Genomic DNA, 21095 nt, shown 5'->3' with positions numbered 1-21095 from the left:
AAGATGTCTTCAAGCTGCTCCATGGTAATCCTGCGGCAGGCCATTTGTCAGCGGAGAAGGTTCTGCAACGTGCTCAGGTATCGTGCTACTGGCCATTCATGTTCCGGGATATTTGTCAGTGGTGCAAGAAGTGTGTGCCGTGTGATGCTCGACACAATCCTGTCCCACATCAGAGAGCACCCATGAAGACTGTGACTGCAACCTCACCATTCCAGAAAGTGGCAGCTGACATCTTGGAATTGCCAGTCTCCAGCCATGGCAACCGGTATGTGCTGGAGGGTCAAGATTACTTTTCTAAATATGTCAACCTCTACGCCATTCCAGATCAAAGGTCAACAACTGTGGCCAAATGCATTTTTGAGAACTTCATCAGAGAGAGTCTTCACACGGACCAAGGACGGCAGTTCGAGTCGGACCTAGTCAAACATCTTTGCGGTCTACTAGGAGTGAAGAAGACAAGGACCAGCCCGTATCATCCACAATGTGACGGTATGGTGGAACGATTTAACCGGACACTCATCGACCAATTAGCTAAGACTCTTCTCCAGCAGTCTGGAGAGTGGGACGACTGCCTCAACCAGGTGGCCTTGGCCAATAACACCAGCCCTCACTCCTCTACGGGATACACCCCCTTTTTCCTGACCCATGGTCGAGAGGCACGGATGCCTGTTAATGCCCTGTTCCCCCCGATGTGCCGTTTCCAAACTCCACACCCGGCACTTCAGCTGACTATGCAGTACAACTGACCCGAAAGCTGCAATCTGCCTTCAGGTCTGCTACTGTGAACAGGGATCAAGCTCACGCGCGACAGAAACATCACTATGACCAACATGTCCATCACACTCCTTACAACGCAGGGGATTATGTATGGTTGAGTGACCCTACAACTTCACATCAAAAGCTGTCTCCACACTGGAAGGGACCTTTTGTGGTTCTGAAGTGTCTTGGATCGAGTGAAGAGGAATCTGGCGTGACCTACAAGATCAAGTATCTGTTGGATCCACCTGATAAAGTCCAAACAGTCCACTACAACCGATTGCGTCCTTATCACCCTGATGTAAAGAGCAGCAGCTGTGGGTCACACACCTCATCCACCCCTGGCCCTATTAGCGTTATCAGGTGCTCTACCATTCCAGCCCTCCAGATCTTCAGTGACCCTGAGGAGATGCCTGCCTGGCCCTTTATCACCTTGTCTGGTCCCATTGGAAAGGCCTCAGCCGACTGATACAGACTTACCTATTCCCTCATTTGTGGACCAGAGGCCTACCGTTCTGCCTGCAGCACTGGGTTCAAACACCGGTTCCTCTTCACGCCCAGGCCACCGCCAAGTTAAACTTTTTGAAACTTTGTTCTGATGTGATTGTATGTTTCTGATGCCTTTTTTACCCCCCCCCCCCCCCTGTGGAATGTTAATTGGTTGTAACCTGGATTCTACATTAGGTAATCAAAGTAGAAATTAGGACATTTCTCTGGTGGGACGGGGAAGAATGTAAGCTTTAGTTAAATTGTTAATTATTATCATTTTATATTTAAGCATTATATTCTTTTATGTTAGTTACCTTAATTATACTCTGTTAAATACGTCCTGAAGTATTCTTATGTTGCTTACATGTCATTGGGGAAGAAAAGCAGGAAGGTGGGTTGTTACCGGAAGGGGGAGTGTTCGTTCGAGAGTTAGGAGGCAGGCATTGGAAGAAAAAAAAGAGAGCTGTGTTCAAACGAAGTCGTCCTCTCCTTTTTGCCCATTCTAATCGTAGAGCAATCCATCTAAAACCTACAAACCCCTCAACTTACATTTGTTTTGACAAGTGGTTTGTTTAGCAGCAAAAAGGACTGATCCACAAATTGAATTTCAAGGTCAAATTAATGGTCACAACTTCATGATCAAAATCTGCTTGGTTAAACCCACTGGCAGATTTGGCACAGAATGAGCACAGAATCTCTGTCTCATCTGAAAAAGCATGGAACAAATCAAATTTAAGTATTTAAGTATTTGTGACTGGCGTTTGTGAGGTTAGCAAAGCCAGTTGAGCCAAATTCTTTGATATCAAGTCATGTCAATATTAGGAAGTTAGGTCTAAGTTAAAAAAAAAAAGTGTCCCATCAAGATTAATCAGGGATCACCAATAGTGTGCCCGTGGGCACCAGGTCGCCCCAGAAGACCACATGAGTAACTCATGGGCCAGTGATTTCAAAAATAGCTCAGTTTGTCATTGTTAGTGGCGAGTGAAAATGGAACATTGTGGTTTCCTTGGAATGTTGTTAAAGTGAACATGTAAATACTTGAGAACTTTCTAGAAATAAATCGGCATCATCAGTAAATCATTGTGATTTTTATCTATTTCTATCTTGTTAAATTGGATGGATTTATTTGTTTCTATGCCGGTGCATCAAATTTTTCATATGAACTGGCCTATGATCCAAAAACGGCGGGGACCACTGTACTGTATTGAAAGAATATCACTCGGAAGTCATCCAGAAATCAACTTCCAACTTTTATCACGTTCACTTCAACGACACAAAATCTTTACTTGTTCAACCCTTGATAAATACCAATAATTGAGTCAAATTTCTGAATTTTCCCTAAACTTTCCCTTCCCTCTGACCAAAATTGGCAAAGGCCCAGATATTGGATGTGTCTAATATTATTCTGACTTCTTATCATGTGTTTTTTTTCCCTCAGCTGATCTGCACAGGACATAGTTGAGGAAAAATAGTACCTCTGAAACATAATCAAGACTTTACAATTATGATGTGAAATGGAATGAAAGCCAATTGAGAAGTGAAAAAGTGCTTATTTGAATCAGTTATTCCCCGTAAATATTGTGCCGTTCTGTTAATTGCATGTATTTTTTTCCAGCTTAGCTTTAAATCAAGTTACACAACAAGCCCACTTGTCACAACCATGTGAAAGAAAATGCTTCATGCCCCTGAGGCCAATGCTCCACAGCCAATCAGAGAGAGGCCATCTGCAAAAACTCTGCTCGCAAATCACACAGCCTTGTTTGTCCTGAGAATTATCTTTCATATAGGACGGAACAGATGAAGAGCTGTTAAAAAAGACATGCAAAAAAATACAAACAAAAAAAAAGCAAGACAAACAATTTGCAAAGTTATGGATACGCAAAAGAATGTCACGAGCTCTCCCACGGTGAGTCACTTCCTTTGTACTTGTTTGACAGTTGTGATGTTCGATGCAAATTAATCTGTAACTTTAAATCATGTCATACACAGCAAATTTACATCTTGGCGAGAGGTCAAATCAACTAAATGTGGGTGTACATATGCACCCGTGACCTCATGTAAGTTTCAGGAACAGTAACTAATAGCGGTGACCTTTTAAACTCGTCTCAGTACAGTAGTTGAAGGTGAGCTCTGGTAAATTGAAGTCTCTAAAGTCATTGTAAACTCAATTGAATCACATTTTTTTGTATTGTATTTTTTTTCTACATTTGAGAAAACCTGAGTTGCTCTGAATGTGGTTGAAATGTTTCTGTAAAACAGAAGTAACTCTTAAAATACTTTGAAGAGTTTTAATCATATTATTCAACACATTTTTAAAGGGAAACAGTCCTGCACTTTGTTATTTTACTCACTATTCCTGCTGCGACTACTTTTACTTTTGGAATGAACATTTCACTAACATTGACCATAGCCTGCTAGCTTAGAAGCTACTGTACAGATGTGGCCAAATTTGCTGTTTGCAACTAGTAATTAATTTCACTTACCGTGTGAAAATACAGGTGGGCTGAGCGACTCATCTTTCTCAAACTAGTGAAGTGCAGGTATGAACGCAAAGCTCAACTAATGACATCCTTGCCGAGTTATTCTAACTTTATGTGATCAGTTCAAAATAATAACCATGTCTGGACACCATTTAAATCTAAAGATGTTAAAATTACACTTGGGATTTAAACTCCCAAATATTTATCATTCCCAATTTTTGCTTTGTATATGAGCCAGTTTGTAAATAACATATTTTTCAGCTGATTAATATTACATGCTGTCTGTTGCAATGTTCATTAGCTGCATTTGCACATCACACATTGTCTAAACAAATACATTTTACATTTGAATTTCTTAGTTGAACTCTGTTGTAGTAGACAACTATTTTTTTCCTCATTAAATGTTTTTTTTAATGTAAATTTAAGAGTGTTAATGGCTAATGTTGTTGTCATCATGTGTTTTATTATCAATATGTGAATTTTTGCTGGTGTCACTATTAGCTGTAATGTCATTTACAGGCACACAGATGAGCTAGTCTATGGCAAACAGTACTGACTACACACACCCATGCGCACGTTTTCCTTCCTTTTCCTGACCTGGCAGGGAGACTTTACGGTCAATACCGTATGACAAAGATTGACTCGGGTTCATGTTTAGTTTAGCTTAGTCGTTGGAATAGTAAATGGTTACATAAGTATAATCCTGATGTTATTAAGGCTTTAACCAATTGTCTTCACTTAGAGAGCTTGAGAAATGTGTGCCGGTGTGTTTGTGTGTCACAAGACACACACCAGAGAAGGTTGGCAAAGTAAACATTCCATGGGCGTAGATCAGACGCAGGAAACCCCACTCCCTTCCTCAAAGGATCCAAATAGAAACACGCATGGATGTAAATAAACACAAAAGACAGACTTGATGACAAACACCCACCGAATTACATAATGACCATAAATACTCAACCAAACACCCCACCCTTAATTAAAGTAATTCTGAACATGATTTCAACATGAACATTTGTTTTGCTCACAGCGGTTGAAAAAAAAAACACTTTGTAGTGTATGTTCATGCAGGGAAAAAAAACTTGATACAGATTCAAATCCTGTGCTTGGAAGCGCAAACACTAAAATATAGTTACTTACAGAACGTTCAAGTAAAAAAAATACATTTTATTTAATACCAAAATTGTGTACAACGGTGAGGGGAGGAAAGCAGTAAACACTACGCTACTAACTATAGTAATTTTCCTACATGTTTCAACACCCGAAACTGATTGTATTTAGATTGGCGCAAAGCAACATGTTTGAAAAACATCTAGGGCCTACTTTGACGATTGCAAATAGCTTTGTTAAAAATCAACAAGGCAAAGGAGTAAAAAAAATGCATCTGTCTTCATCCATCTATCCATTTTCTTATCCCCACAAGGGTGGCGGGGATACTTCAGGCAGTAGGCGGAGTACACCCTGAACTGGTTGCCAGCCAATCGCAGAGCACAAATCAATGAACAAGTCGCTGTCACATTCACACCTAGGAACAGTCTAGAGCAGGGGTGCCCATTAGGTAGATCCTGATCTACCGGTAGATCTAAGACAGGTCCCAAGTAGATCCGAGGAGTGTCGAGAAGAAAAATAAACAAACAACCATTTGTGTGTCTTTGTACATGTTAGTAATATATTTTTTTCTGTTAATATACACTGCACACTAATCATCTTATCAGTCTCATTTTCACAAAAAAAAAAAAATTAAAAAATAAAATAAAGCAGGTAAATCTTGAATTTACGGTGGCGCGTCATTATGTCACCGGAAGTTGTTAGCGCTCAGCAGTTTGCAATTGCAGCTTGTGATCAGAGCTGTTGCGCTCTATCTTTTCGTGTACAATTCACAGAGGGCACGAGCAAAGAATAGGAATCTAAGAGGGCCCAGGGAAGCACTTTAAACGGTACGTGTGAGCTACCTTAGTTAACAGGCTGCAAAAGTACGTCGCATGCCTCCGTTTCAGTCTGTTTCTCATCATGGCGTGCGCGCGTGTGCGTGTGTTTGTGCGCGTGCGCGTTCCGGTAAGGGTAGATCCCGGGAGGTTAGTTGATCGAAAAGTAGATCTTCGATCCAAAAAGTTTGGGCACCCCTGGTCTAGAGTGTTCCATGAACCTGCCACGCATGTTTTTGGAATGTGGGAGCAAACCGGAGTACCCGGAGAAAACCCACACAGGCACAAGGAGAACATGCAAACCCCACACAGGAAGGCCGGAGCCGGAATCGAACCATGCACCTGTGCAGTGTCAGGCTGACGTGCTAACCAATCAATCACTGTGCCGCCCTATCTGTTTTCAGATATATAAAATAAAAGGTCATCAGAAAGTATTGTAGTGAAGTATTTGTACTTTGCTACTTGCCACCACTGATTATGTTTTAGTGTTGCTGGTTTTGCTTTCTCTCTTGTACTGTACTTACTTCACACTATTTGTACTTTGACCTTTAATTTTAATGCAGGTTGCTACTATTCAACTCCACAGTAGAGGGCAGCAACCCGTGAAATGTAAAGCAGTTAAATGCAACTTCAGTGGAAAAGAGAATTCAAATAGCATGACGTTAAATGATTTTATTTCTTCAGGCCTTTTAAGCTTATGCCTCTGTGTGCTGTGTGGTATGTTAGGCCTTATAGAATGGTACCTTGAACGGTACATTAAAGCTTTTAAAAATTTCCCTATGCTGTTTAAAAATGTTAGACGTCAGACTCGATGCATGACATCAGTGCACCTCACTAGACCTCATTGCAGACAGCACATTAAAAAAACAGAGGTTTTGTGTTTTTCATTGGCTTTCTGAGACATCTTTTCTGAAAGGACAAAAGAACATCCATTTGAAGTGAACACAGTTATAAGGGCTTGTGGAAAAGTTTGTCTGGTAGTGTCATCTCTTCTGTCTCACAGTTTAATGTATGTAGCTAGCGAGTGACGGACGACATTGATGTCATTTTTTTTAAATAATAAAAAAAATAAGTCTTTGCTTGCTGCTGCCTGTTTGAAATTTACAAAGATCACTCAATAAACATACAACTCCATACAGGAGAGCCCAAACAAAGATTCAGAACTTAAAAAGTCATATTCACAGTTCATGCGGATGTTTTATTGTTTCAACATGGCCAAGGATAAACACTCTTGGCCATGTATCTTGTCGAGGCCAAAGTGGATCAGGTACTGAGGATTTCAGTTGAAAATAAAATACTGGTAGAAAACACACGAGATTCATTTTTAATTACACTTGTCTACAAATTTTAATGACATTTTCATTAGACAGGAAAGAAAACTTCTCTAGTTGATTTTTTTTTTGTGCAAAGTACGTATTTGCCATTGGTTTTTCACTCGGACATCATATTTTCATAAGACAAGAGTAACAATAATACCTATAAGATAGTACTATACTTTGTCATATTTATGAATTAATTGCAACAGGTGGAATTTTTTATCTCAAACGTCAGCTATTAAAATGCGTGGTGAACTCCCTATTGCACAAGCTTTTATGGGTCAAACTTTTGCATTATAGTCTCTTAATTACATTTAAGGATGCATAAAACCATCTCTTTCAAATTATTTTTATTTGATCACGTGTTGCGATTATGATTGATGCAATACCTCGTGAGCTAAGCAGCAATGTGTTCCCTCACCTGCTTCTGTGCTTCAAACACATTTGAGGTAGCACACTCGAAATGCTGGTGGTGGCACAAAAGGCAGCTTTATGGATCTATAAAGCTGGGATGTCAGTTTAATGGCAGAGCAAAGTGCAAACACTGGTGAGAAAAAGTGAACCAAAACTCCTAAGCTTGAGCGGAGACGTACAAGCACTGTCGTATATCCAGAACGTTGCCATCACCATAGCCAGCAAAATATTACATTATTAAGCATGACGAGTGAGGCTGTTCATCATCTTAAAACAGTTACCGCAGGCAGTTTCAAGAATTGGTGCTCGAGTTCCTGTGTGGAGTTTGCATGTTCCCCTTATGCCTGTGTGGGTTTTCTCCGGGTACTCAGGAGGTGTGGTTGTGAGCCGGAATGGTTGTTTGTCTTTGTGTATGCTGGGATTTGCTGGCAACCAGTTCAGGGTATACCCCGCCTCCTGCCCAGAGCACGGGCTTAGGTCAGCTCCGGCATGCCCGCGATCCTCATGAGGATTTATTTACTTGATTTGAACATTTGAGTTCAGTCATAACAGCCGTCCAAAGGAAATCCTAACGACAAAGCTGTCTGTGACAAACGAATTTGACACCCCTGATTTTGAGTCTTCAATTAACCTAACATCCATGATTACAGAACATGGGAGGAAAACGGAGTACCCGGAGAAAATCCAGACAAGCATAGGAAGAATCATGCAAACTCCGTAATGGCAAGCTTGAGCCAAGATTTGAGTCGAGATAAGAACCCATGAACTTTGACCTGAGGCGGATGTGCAAACAGTTGCCCACCCTTTGCTGTGTTTGTACTTAATTTTTATTTTCTACCATGATTACTGTGGTCAAGTTAATATTTACATTAACTCTTTGAACAAAAACACTGTGTGGGTAGCGCCCCCCGCCCCACTAAAAAAACAAGAATAAAATAGTAATAATGAGGTAACTCACTGAGTGTGCCTAATTTGGCGACCTTGAGGATAACCACACCGTTTGTAAACAAATGTGACGACGAGGCCCACCCCGTAAATGTGATCGTCACGTGATCACTGCAAGTGCGCTTTTTGACCTTAAGTCAATTTTATGATAAATTAAACGTTATCCGTCCTGCTGCTTCAATCATGAAGACATAAGGAGTGAGGTAAAAAAGACCGAGGAAGGTCACGTGTATGGCGAAACGTGCACGAGCTCGCATGCACGCCACTCCTGTGCAGGATTGTCCCAGTGACGCAGCACGACGATTTGGCCCAGAGAAATACAGTCTCGTCCAACTTCGGGATGCTGGAGCATACGAACTCCGCGAGCGGTACTATGGTCCCTTTTCTCCGAATGATCGTCTGATGAGGGTGTGTGCGCCCCATGCGCAAGTCGCGTGACTGGGGGAACTTTCCCGATTTTCTTCTGGTCCACCGTGCAGATGTGAAACAGGATGCATCTGTGCAGGAGTTACAAGTATCAAGTATTCCCCGACCGAAGCTCAGTGGACACACCGACCATACGCGGCATCAGCTGGGTATGTACACGTCTCACCGCACTTTTTGAAAGGACGCATTGTTGTATTCGGCACGCAAATTACACGCCAAGGGGTGATGAGACGAGAGTCATGACAACAAGAGTCACGACACAAGAGTCATAACACATGTCTCTGTTTTACGCAAGTCATCACATAACTCGAATCTAGATAGCCATGCATCATAATTACAGTGCATTCATCTTTTATGGAACGATGTGTGATGTTCCTTCAAATTAAATATATTTGCAACTTTTGATAACACAGAAAGCATGTGCCTCTTATGCAGTTCAATGTGATTTGTCGGTAGAGATGCAACAATGAATTTCTTGACAGATTAATAGATCATTAATTGATTATTGACACACAGTTTGTTTATTGTTCAAATCCTTAGAATTCTGGCCTCTTGAAAGTTAATATTCTCAGATATCTGCAGCCCTCCACGAAAGCAAATATTTTACATTGGATCAATGTGTTGTTGTTGTTTTTTTAACACTGCCAAGTTGAAATAATGCACTTTTGCCAAAAGGTCCCATGCCATCAAAATCCATTTTTTTAGAGAAAAAGGCCTGCCAAATGAGCATATTTGAATATGATGTTATGAAGTACATTCGACACTTGTGCAAAACTAAAACCTTGCATCAGCTGCCAACCTCAAAGGACTCGAGGACTAAACTGCTTCAATGTATTTTTGGAATTTTGGAACAATAATTGTGCGGTGTTCAGGCACATTTTGTGGAGGATGGCTTTATCAGTGTCAGCTTTCACACAATAAAAAGAGATTTTTTTTTTACACATTGGTAAGTCCGCCTCAGAGTGCTGCCTGGGCGGCCGTGAGGTTGCGTAGCGCCACCATGAACGTGAGAACCAGCCGAAGGCTGGTGAGTCGGCTTGGGAATGGTTGCTGGACGGCCGCATAATCGCATAGGCGTTGGTGAACTTTGGGGAAAAAAAGAGGTGGATTTTCTTCCAAGGGCACTGCACTGCTGTGGCCACCTCAGAGTGCACCACGGATGGCCGCAATATTCATGGCGTTAAAAGTATGTAATTAAAGGTATTAAGTAGAAATTCAACCGTTTCACATGCCGGGCTTTTAACACCAAATAAAATAGCTTTGAAAATGTTTTTGTGATCATTTCCAACCCAAATGATCTTGCAAACCCGACAAAAGTACTTCAAATATGAATAGATTAATAGAAATATATAGATAAAAGAATCAATAGAAATATTCGTGAGTGGACGCTCTACATACCTGCATAGGCGCTCATTCGGACCAGGTAACCCTGCGTTTACTCTTTATTGTTAATGATGCTGTCTCAAAGACCAAATCGCTTTTATTTTACATGATTAAACACACCTTTGAGGCATATAACTATTTTATGGTGTTCTAAGAAGCAACAGCATGTACAGTATCTTCTATTTGATGAGATACTCGACCATTCTAAATGTTTACATTTTAGCCAATAACATTTTGGTGGATTAGGAGACGATTCATGTCTTCCATTTATGTTATTGTGGGCAGGAAATGGACAAAACATTTTTAGAAGACCACAAACGCTTCACCGACCATACATGTGATAGTTTACGTCTGAAATTGTTCTCAGACGACTGATTTGTGCAGACATTCGGGTGGATACAGGAAGGGAATCAAAGCACGTTTTTAAAAAAAAATGAAATTCCTGTTAAAAATAGTGCATTGTTTATTGTTCACCTTCACATTCCCTTTCTTTGACGAGCCTGTAGAAGAGTGTAGAGAATGCAGCTTGTTGTTTCCCGGTCACATGAAGACACAGCATTCACATTGAGATCCCACTTGTTCTACTTTCACTCTTAATACAAAGATCAGATTTTAGTTTACATCTTGCAATCCTTTTTTCTTCTCCAATCAGCTTTTTTGTAACAGCAACGCTGTTCTGTTCTGAATAGACGGATGTTAGGTCTGTTCAAGTTATCTTATGTAATAAATTACACGAGAAAACCTGACACCACGGAGGATGTCTTCCCGAGTCGCCCACTGTTAGAGACGGGGGCAAAGGGCCAGCCTCAGAAAGCTGCAGGAGATGGGATGGAAATAAAAAGCTGTCAAAAAGACATACAACGCATGTCGTGAAACTCGGTTGGAACAATTCGGGGCAGAATGAGCTAGTCAAAGTAGACCATGAATGCAATGTGCTCATGTGAGTGTTTCAAGTTGACATCAGGAATACGCACAACCAAGCAGCAGTCACACAAGCAAGCAATGTCAAATTTAGAAAACTTGTTGGGTGACTCTCATTCTTGAGGACAGTGTTTTTTTTCTTTCTGGTGGAAAAGCTACTCACAATCCTTTTCCGGACACTGGTTTGTTGTGTTCCATCAAGACCGTCATTGATCGTACAGGCAATGTTTGAAAGGCGAAAACGTTCATCTGTGCAGTCATCAACACTTACTGCAGCTTTGCCTACATGCACTTGGGTCACTTCAGTCTTTGCTCCAACCACAGAAGGTCTGTGTCCCAAAGCGCTGATTCTCATTTAGTGGTGGTTAAACAAGCAAGAGTGGCTTGTTGGCCACTTGCTAGCTGGTGTAAGTCACGGGGTAAAGTATGTGTAGATACGGGAAAAGTTGTAACCTTATTTTTGACAGATTTTAACCTTTCCATGACTTCAGTAAAAGTTCGTTGTCTCACAAGTCCACAAAAAGTGGTTCTAAAATTCTTGAGGCTGTCTACATGCCGTTTTTGGCAAATTCCTGCCGAACCTTCCTATTCTTATAATTGGTTTGTGGCTTCCGTACTGCTCATATTAGATTGGGATTCCTTCACTGTTGACCTCTGGTGATTGTTGCCAATGTCAAGTTATCATTGGGTCTTTTTCTTGTCTGAGAATCTTTATCTCATCAACTGGTGTTGGTTCCATGGTCAATCCATCCGTCAGCAACTGACACCATGGCTTATTTCTTGTTTTTGCAATGACTTTGAGTTTTCACCTTTTTGATTTTGAATTATGGTCATTCAAATCAATTGGAGAAAGACAATTTTTTGTGAATAAGCGCAGATATAAAGCCAGTGAGTGCTTTCCATCCAAAAAGAGTTGCCAGCTCCCAAAATTTAAAATGGAAAAAAAAACTGTTACAAATGTATATTATATTATATATAAATATATTTTTTTTAATCTGTGAATAGAATCAGCAATGGCAAACCACAAGTAGGTCTACTGGATACTGTAAAATCAATTAACCGCTACATAGCAGGGCTTCACGTGTACCTGGAAATAAAAGCTGACTGTTGATATATTTCAATGTCAAACTCTATTTTTTTTCAGTCTACAGCAAAAGAAAGTGACCCCACTATTCAATTGTTTTTGAAGAGGAGAATGTGGGCTTTGGGCGGACTTCTCATACCTCCAAAATAATCACTTTTCAGGCACCCCCCCAAAACAGCATGTTTTTTCAACATTGCATTGTCAACGAGACCAAGCCATTTTTCATACTTAAGGTCAATTATTTTGATAAGACCCACACAGAACAATATTGGGCAGAACAATATTATAGATTTGTGGAAAAATATGAAATACACCAAAGTGTGACATAGGAGGTTTTGGACCAAGGCCAGCGCTATATTTCATGTTGTAAGACATCATTATTGGCACCACCTTTCCTTCCTGCAGGCACATTCGGTACACCGGACAAAAATGCTTAACATTCCCCAGTCTCTTGATGGTAACTGTGTGTCCATGGGGTCAAACTGGTTCTTCCACATTTCCTGCATATGCGTCATGCATCATTTGATTCAGGTCTGAACTAAGAAGACAATGTCCTCGGACGTGGTTTTACAGCGCCATTACATAAAAGTGTACATTATGTCTTTTCATCATGTCATCAGACTTGGCAGCTGACTAGCTTACGGTATTTGTTTTCCAAGCGCAAAAAAATGAGGATCATTACTCTGCTGTCCGCACCGCTGTGTGACTGGCATGACTCATGAGGAAATACAACAACGTGTATGCGGGAGAGGTGTCATTTAACAGATGCACAGGAGATATGACATGATGAGCGACTCATCAATCAGTCTGGTGTTGATGTGTGATAACGTCAGTGCAGTGCATTTATGATTTTTTTTAATCGAACACACTTCCTGTATAGAAAAAACAACCCCCCAAAAAAACCCATAACTTGGATCAACCTTTTTGGAAAGGTTGACAAAGGCTTATGCAAAATAGAAACGGGCATGCCTTTGGCATTGTTCAGTGTGATTGCCCTCAACCAAGATCTCTCGAATCCTATGGGACACAAGGTAAAATGGTACCACTCTGGTTACCTATTTTTAATTAGCAATCAAAGTCGCAAGTAACCCCCCCGCCCCCACCACCACCACCACCACACAAAAAAAAGTTACTATAGGTGCTGTAATGCTTGCTAAATATGGTGACAATGTTGCTAATTTGGCATGTAATTTCCGATGTTTCTCTTCACACCTCTTATTTAGAAAATAAGCGCTTCAAGCTAGCCAAGAATAATCCAAGCACATTTACAAATTTAAGAATCATATCATTGTATACATTACCTGTCACACACTAATAAAATGAAATCCATGGCAAATGGAATGTAAACTGTTAAAGCATAACATGCACAGGTTAAAGCTGACAAACATGGTAGCTAGCTAGCTGGTCACCACACCAGTCACACCATTTCTCCGCCATCCACTTGATTATTTGCAATCATCCCCTCCTATTATAATAATGAGGCACTTCCTAATGGACAAAGGTATTTGGACACCATTGTCTTTTCCATTTGTAATGGGAGTCCACTTATTTCATGGTAACTTCAGGTGATTTGTTGTTTGTCCTCTGTTAATCCGTTGAGGCTGTCTGAAATTAGCCCATCTTTAGCAGAGGCAGTGAATGATTCACACAGGCAGAATGTCAAGGTGTACAGTTTTAGGGGGGACTTTCAAGTTTTTAAGGCATTGATACACAATCAAACAGACATACTTAGGTGATACTCATTGGGCTTATTCAAAAAACGGATTGCATGGCTTTCGTTAAACGTTGTTATTTAGATACAGAGACATAGTTCATCGGTGATAACATCCCTCTATTTCTCATTCTCATAGACTCCACTTCCAGAGGCGCTGGGCTCAAAGGACACAATGAAGCAGGTGTGTATATGAAGCAACAATCCAAGCATGGCCCAAAGACAGAAGTTCCTTTTGGAGTTTGTCTCCCTTCTTGTGGAGCTGTGCAGTGCTTACATCCTCTCAAGTGCTGAATTTGTTCTTCGGTTGTGTATAATATCCTGTGCCATCGACCATGCGAGTCTTGAAATGCACATTCCTGGCAAGGCAGGCAGTCATAAGGAGTATAAAGGGCACTTCAGTGTTCACTGCTAATTGACCGCCCCTACCCCCACTTGACAACTTGGTCTGGGCCCCTTTATCTCAGCTTGCCTTAATGTGGTAAGAGGAGGAGAAGTAGCTGCACACTGATAAACAAGGTTTGACACTGTGGGAGAATAGTATTTACAGTCTAGACACTAAATGACAATAGAATTCAATTCTGTGTTTGCCGTCGCCTTGATATCAAAATTGAATTTTCAGAATAGTGTTGCAGCGCATATTTGAGATTCATGACTCATGAATTCACTTTTTTATTGGAACCTCTGCTCTGTTATTCACTGAAAACTCACGTACTCACGGTTTTTCTGAAAGTAATGTATTGGTGTCATGTTGGTGTCAATGAACTATGTTAAAGGCAATGGAGGAGCTTCTATTAGACAGAGCAATATTTGGTGTGAGACCTGAGTGAAATTGAAAGTGTAGCAAAAGGAACTTCTCAAATCTGAGAATTTTACAGAATAATATGATAGGAAACGGATTTATTGCAATTAGTAATCCGGTAATTTGAATTTACACTAGAAATGTTACCGCAAATCAAACTAGCAAATAGAAATTCTCATATTTATGCTTACTCGCCTGAATAATGCGCTAAGAATCGAATTAATTTGTAATCAGACAATTTGAATCAGAATTCAGCTCGCATACATTTTTACCACAGGCTTTACTAATTCATCCAAATGTACCTACCAAATTGTAAATATGGTTAAGTATTATGGTCTTTTTATTTAAGCCACATATCAGAACAGAATTTCAAATCTCCTATTAATGTATTACATGATTATATGGCAGTAATAAAATGATTATGTAAATGTTGTCTTATGGGTGATGGTAGATGAAGACCATATGTTGGGTTCTCACACCCTCCTGTAGTCATCATTTCACCAGTCTTAACGCCTACTGTTCAAAGCAGCTACTTGGAAAGAGTGTGCCATTCCTCGTTGCAAACGTCACAGTGCCTTCAAATCTCCCTGTCAAATCACACAGTGTTGACATGGTGGGCGGAGTCAGTCCACACAACAATACTAATGACTCAAGGAATGCAAAAAGGCAACATTTTGGTGCAGAAGTGTAGACAATAGCAACCCGGCTATGAAATGCTTTCAAGCATGTGTGAGAATGAACGTCTCGCTGCATGACAGCATGGAACTGACAAACCAATTAATGTAATGCGGTATTAGAATAGCAAATCGTGATGGTTCTGTAATATCGTTGACCCCTTTTTGACTAAAGTATGTGTCCCTCTGAAATGCTCTTCGGCAATACGCTCCAATTAGGAGGGGCTTTTCTGGCTGACGTAGTCCATAACACTAAAATGGGTTAGCTTCATGAAACTAGTGACTTGCTTCACATGTCATGATTGTGTCTATATTCACACTTAACAAAGAATATTTTAACTACATACACATTATTTTGTTAAAAGAAATATATATATATATATATATATGCTAATCCTATGTAAGAAATAACACTTCACAGATAAAGAGTGTAGTGGCTCACTAATTTCTGAAGATACAGCAGCTGGCCCAAAATTCCGCCCAGGAATTTGAGTTGGAGAGGCCGAGTAAGTTGTGAAGGTAAACAGACGGAGTCACTATATCAATTTGTTGCATTCGCTTATGATTCAGTATGACAGTCAAAATAAAATATGACTGTTAATAGTGTTTTTGCAATCGCCTGCTTGGGTAATGGAAAGTTTGTCTCCTGGGAAAAAAAATAAGTTGCTCCCTGAGAATATCCCAGTGGGGGTCGAAAAGGGAAATGGGCCCCTGGGAAACACGAATGGACCTTGTGCTGATGACTTCATCATTTCAGTCAGACAGGACAGGACCCAGGGTGGATTTATTTGGGGGGACCGTAAGTCTGGGAACAGGCTGGTTGAAGTGCGTGGAACAGATTCATGTCACGATACCCGCTCTCATCACAGAGCAAAGACTAAATAATATTTTTATGTCAACTAAGGTTATAATATATGTTTATATATATAATATAATTTAGGGCGACCCGGTAGTCCAGTGGTTAGCACGTCGGCTTCACAGTGCAGAGGTACCAGGTTCGATTCCAGCTCCGGCCTCCCTGTGTGGAGTTTGCTTGTTCTCCCCGGGCCTGCGTGGGTTTTCTCCGGGTGCTCCGGTTTCCTCCCACATTCCAAAAATATGCATGGCAGGCTGATTGAACACTCTAAATTGTCCCTAGGTGAGTGTGAGCGTGGATGGTTGTTCGTCTATGTGTGCCCTGCGATTGGCTGGCAACCGATTCAGGGTGTCCCCCGCCTACTGCCCGGAGACGGCTGGGATGGGCTCCAGCACCCCCCGCGACCCTAGTGAGGATCAAGCGGTACGGAAGATGAGATGAGATGAATATAATTTAGACCCACACACTTATTGGTACAAAATAAATTAGCTTTCATTTTGTGCAGCACTTTTCCATCTTCAAGTTGTATACTCGATAAGTTTTATGGCTGTCTCCTAATTTACCTACCAACTGTTGACAGAGCATAGGACGCAACTGGTTGTCCAGTATCGTGCTTCGATATGATCTCAAAGGCTCAGGAGTGAACCACAACCTTTGAATTGGGAGACAACAACTCACCCCCTAAGCCAGGAGACAAGCCGCAGTCTCCTTAATCTCACCACCACTGATACGCCACCTTAATAATAGCTGGCTGTGTGAATTCAGACTGCACTCCATCATACATGAGTTTTTCATTCATACCGATAACATCTACTCTACAATATGGCCATTTCTGTTTTATTTGCATATTTTGGGATTTTCTGTTTGGAAATATGCTACTAAACATGTTGCATCTCAAATTGTAAAAGAAAAAATAGGCTTTTAGTTTACTTTGGTGTTTTGAAAAAAATAAATAAATAAAATACGTTAAGGGTGAGAAAAGACCAAAGAGTTGCTGGAGTTCATGAAAACCCGTACAGGTCGTCAGGTTCGTGGAAGTCTTCAGAATTGTCTTTGGTGTTGTGAAAACATTAATGTGACAGAAGACTCGAAAGAGTTGTTGATGTAAACTAAAACCTGTACATCGGGTTCATTAAAGACTTTAGACTGCTTGCAAAAACTGCTTTTACTGTACATTAGTTTCACTGAAGACTAAGTAGGCTTTAGCAGATAATAAAATGTGTGTCGGGTTTTTTGAGGACCTTTACACAACCACTGTTCTGTTCATTGATGATTTTATGGCTGGATTTAACCACATGATTCACAGTGACACAATTCAGATATTTTGCTGTTGAAGTACACAATTGGGATCTGTGTCATAGCAGCATAAATAGAACCCCCAAACCCCCACATGGAATCACATTGTAAAAAATATCAAATTTGTATATAGAAAAGGCCTGCAGGCTACTCATGTACCTGGTGCGTATATAGATAGCCATGTCATTGTGCAGTGTTGATGCTGATGTACCGTATTTTTCGCACTTTATTTTCTTAAAAGCCGACAGTGCCGCCTTATAATCTGATGCATCTTATATGTAGCTCAATATTCAGATTTGTTGGACGTAGTGAGTTAAATGTTCTGTAAAGCACTTTGTTACAGCTGCAGCAGTTGTAAAAGCGCTACGTAAATAAAGCTGTATTGTATTGTATTGTGTTGTATTCCATTTAGCTTCGCTCCATCTCGTGGATGCATAACCATTCTATGTGCCTTATAATGCCCAAGATATGAAAACAGTTTTAAAATAGGCCATTCATTGAAGGTACGCCTTATACCCCAAAGCATCTTATAATGTGGAAAATATGTAAGTTACTTATGTGCAATTTAGGCATTTCTTTCATCAGTCAACTGAAATGTGCATGAAAATTTAAATACAGTAATCCCTCGTTTATCGCGGTTAATGGGGACCAAAAGCACCCGCAATAAACGAAAATCTGCGACGTAGCGACCAATTAACATATACAGGTAAAAAAACAAAAACATTTTTTTCAAAGTCCACAAAAAGTCTGGGAGAAGCTGCAAAACAACAGCGCAATAGAGCAACATATACAGTACTGTACTCCGTGTTGTTTGATTTTTTTTGTTTGTTTTTAATGAATATGTTTGAAAAAAATCAACGATGCACAGAATCCGCGATAAATGAACCGTGAAATAGCAAGGGATCTACGTATCTTTTTTTTTTTTTTAATGTGACACCGGCATTAGATTGGAGTTGGGTCCTTGGACCTGCGTTATAAGTGTCTTCTGTGTTTATAGAAGCAAACAAAACTAAGTGCTTGGTCTTTTCAAAACTGTATTCATGTGGCGAGTCGGGTCAGTGAATTTTGGCAACCTACGTACAAAACCACGTCCAACATGCTTTCTGCAAGGTTTTTTTTTGGGGGGGGGGTGATAATGTTACCACCTTGGGCAAACAGCAATACCTGGTGGGAACTCTGCAACACAAACACAATCGTCTGAGCGACTTGTAGAATCACAAGGCCGAGCACAGGGTGAGGCAAGGAGGGTGAAGCAAAATTAAAATTGCACTTTGTTCGTGTGTTAACAAGAAATGGAAAAAGAGGGGAGCCACATTGACTCACTTTCTTGTTACATAAGACTTGTTTCTGCACCAGTGGCTAACAGGGCTTCAGCCATGCAAGGTCTTTTCAAGTCTCTGACCTGTACGGCTTGCGTGCATGCGAGGTAGAGTGACAAGGAATGAAATGGCATGTTGAATGGGAACTGACTGACGGCGGTCGTGTCAGATCCTAGCTTGCGAGACCATTTTCAACACAAATTACAAAGATCTTCACGTGCGCTCCTGATGTTAGCTCACTCGCTCACACATACGTATGCGCTGAAACCGAATACACAAAACCATGAGTGTCCCAGCTTTTTCTCAGCCTGTTTCTCGGCATCATAAAACACAACCAAATGTCACATTTATGCCCCCGATATAAATACAGGTGTGTGCTTAATGACTCGCTCCTCCCCCGTCTGTGTGTTTAAGTTCCTCTCGGATCGTGTGGTGAAGGCCGCAAGGTCGCTATACAGTGTGATGGTCGTGAGGAACCCCGGCTTGATCCGAGATCGAAAGTATCACCTCAAAACTCACAGGTAACATGAAGGTTGCTTCCATTTTATAATGTATGATGGGTATTAGAAATTGACTTGGTCAAGTTTATGATCAATGACTGAGGTAATGTACTTTTGATATAGTTTAAAAAGAATTTTAGATGACAGTGCAAACATCCGTCTCGACATGAACCTGCACACATATACCCATCATTCCGTTACTGTGCTGAACCTCAATACTTTCACCAGCCTGTGCTGTATCGTGTGCAACATTCAAAGAAACCAACTCATCAAGCCTTTTTCTTTCTGCTGCTACCTGACAAACTCAGTTACGCCTCCATTACTAACCTCACTATGCTACATTTAGCTTCTCTAACATTTAGACCAGGGGTGTCAAACTGATTTTTAGTCGCGGGCCACTTCGGAGTTACGGCTTCCCTCGGAGGGCCAGTGCAAAATCTCAACGCTATTTATTACCCATGACAATTTGACATTTCAATACAGATTTCAGCAAGAATCATGATAATTGACACACAAGATTTGCTCCCACGGGCCACACAAAGTGATGTGGGGGGCCGGATCTTGCCCCCGGGCCTTGACTTTGACATCTGTGATTTAGACAATCTTTAAGAACAAACCAATATATGGATTTATGAAAATTTGTGCCCATAGCAAATGACAACCTCTGCGACTCACATTCGAATTCAAATGTGTGATTGCTGCCACAGACAATGTTGCTCTGGTAAGGAACTTGTCGACTGGCTGATGGGACAAAATGAAGGCCTGCAGTTGAGAAGCCAGGCGGTCGGAATGTGGCAGGTCCTGGTAGACGAAGGAATCCTGGTTCACGGTAGGACATTGAGACATTTCAATCACTTCAGCAGACACCAGGAATTACTGATACTGAAATACTAAACTAATTAAAACTAATTCAGCCTGGCTGCCCCAAACAAACTTGACCAAATATCAACTGAATGTCGTGCTCTTGCTGAGATGAATGAAAGGTTCAAGAAAATATGATCTATTGAAGGGTGATTACCATGAGCACGCACTGAAAAGAAATCAATGAAGCAAGATGGTGATGTCAAATTGCCATTGAGTCACTATCACAACAATCTTCTTCCATCCATCCATCTTCGAATCGGATTTTCCTCACCAGGGTTGCTGGCATGCTGGAGCCTATACTGTACTGAACTGCTTGCCAGCCAATTGCAGGGCACATATTGACAAACAGCCATTCACGCTCACACTCACACCTTGGGATACTTGTACCCAGAGAAACCCACGCAGGCACAGGGAGAACATGCAAACTTCCATACAGGAAGGCCAAAGGCGGAATTGAGCCCTGCACTCCTGCACTGTGGCGGATGTCCAAACCAGTAGCTCAACATGCCGCTCACGATATTCTTATTCACTGCTATTTCTCTTCAAATATTCAACTAATTCATTAAAATATTCAGCTAATGATATCACGGGCAGCACTCAGACATGCTTGAGAGGCTTAACATGTGGTAACTTGAGCATGCACGCAGAAAATTCACTCAAGTCAAGTATACGCTAACTACAAGAGAAAGCACGTTGTCTGGCTGGAAAACAAAAGTCCAATCAAGCGAGACACCCTCCATCATCCACTGAAGTGGGTCACTTGGAATAGATTTGCACTGATTTTCTGTCATATAATGGCCATTCCACAAGCACTGAATTGAACTCTGAACAAAACAACATGGCCCGTGCGTCTGTCACACACAAACGTGATCACTGAATTTAACAATAAGGAGCAAAATAAAAGACAGGAAATGTTAAAGATAGCGACGTGGTA

At 40.9% G+C, this 21095-nt stretch overlaps 2 protein-coding genes across 3 annotated transcripts in view; both read left to right on the top strand.

Moving 5' to 3' along the window:
- Positions 1-21095, top strand: part of pofut1 (protein O-fucosyltransferase 1) — a 404965-nt gene that overhangs the window by 365945 nt on the left and 17925 nt on the right. The window lies entirely within an intron of this gene.
- Positions 2947-21095, top strand: part of rapgef3 (Rap guanine nucleotide exchange factor (GEF) 3) — a 30958-nt gene continuing 12809 nt past the window's right edge. Inside the window, exons 1-5 of one of the 2 annotated variants that reach the window (XM_052059430.1) lie at positions 2949-3151; positions 8805-8900; positions 13990-14034; positions 19212-19318; positions 20005-20126. In XM_052059430.1, coding sequence (XP_051915390.1) covers positions 8817-8900; positions 13990-14034; positions 19212-19318; positions 20005-20126 — 358 coding nt within the window. In that variant the 5' untranslated portion in view covers positions 2949-3151; positions 8805-8816. Of the gene's footprint in view, positions 3152-8804; positions 8901-13989; positions 14035-19211; positions 19319-20004; positions 20127-21095 lie in introns of both variants that reach the window. The other variant, XM_052059429.1, reaches the window with a different exon arrangement.

Source organism: Hippocampus zosterae, chromosome 2 (genome assembly GCF_025434085.1).
Source record: "Hippocampus zosterae strain Florida chromosome 2, ASM2543408v3, whole genome shotgun sequence".
Classification (NCBI taxonomy): Eukaryota; Metazoa; Chordata; class Actinopteri; order Syngnathiformes; family Syngnathidae; genus Hippocampus; species Hippocampus zosterae.
Note: the sequence above shows the minus strand (reverse complement) of the source record. Positions and strands in the feature narration are given on the sequence as shown.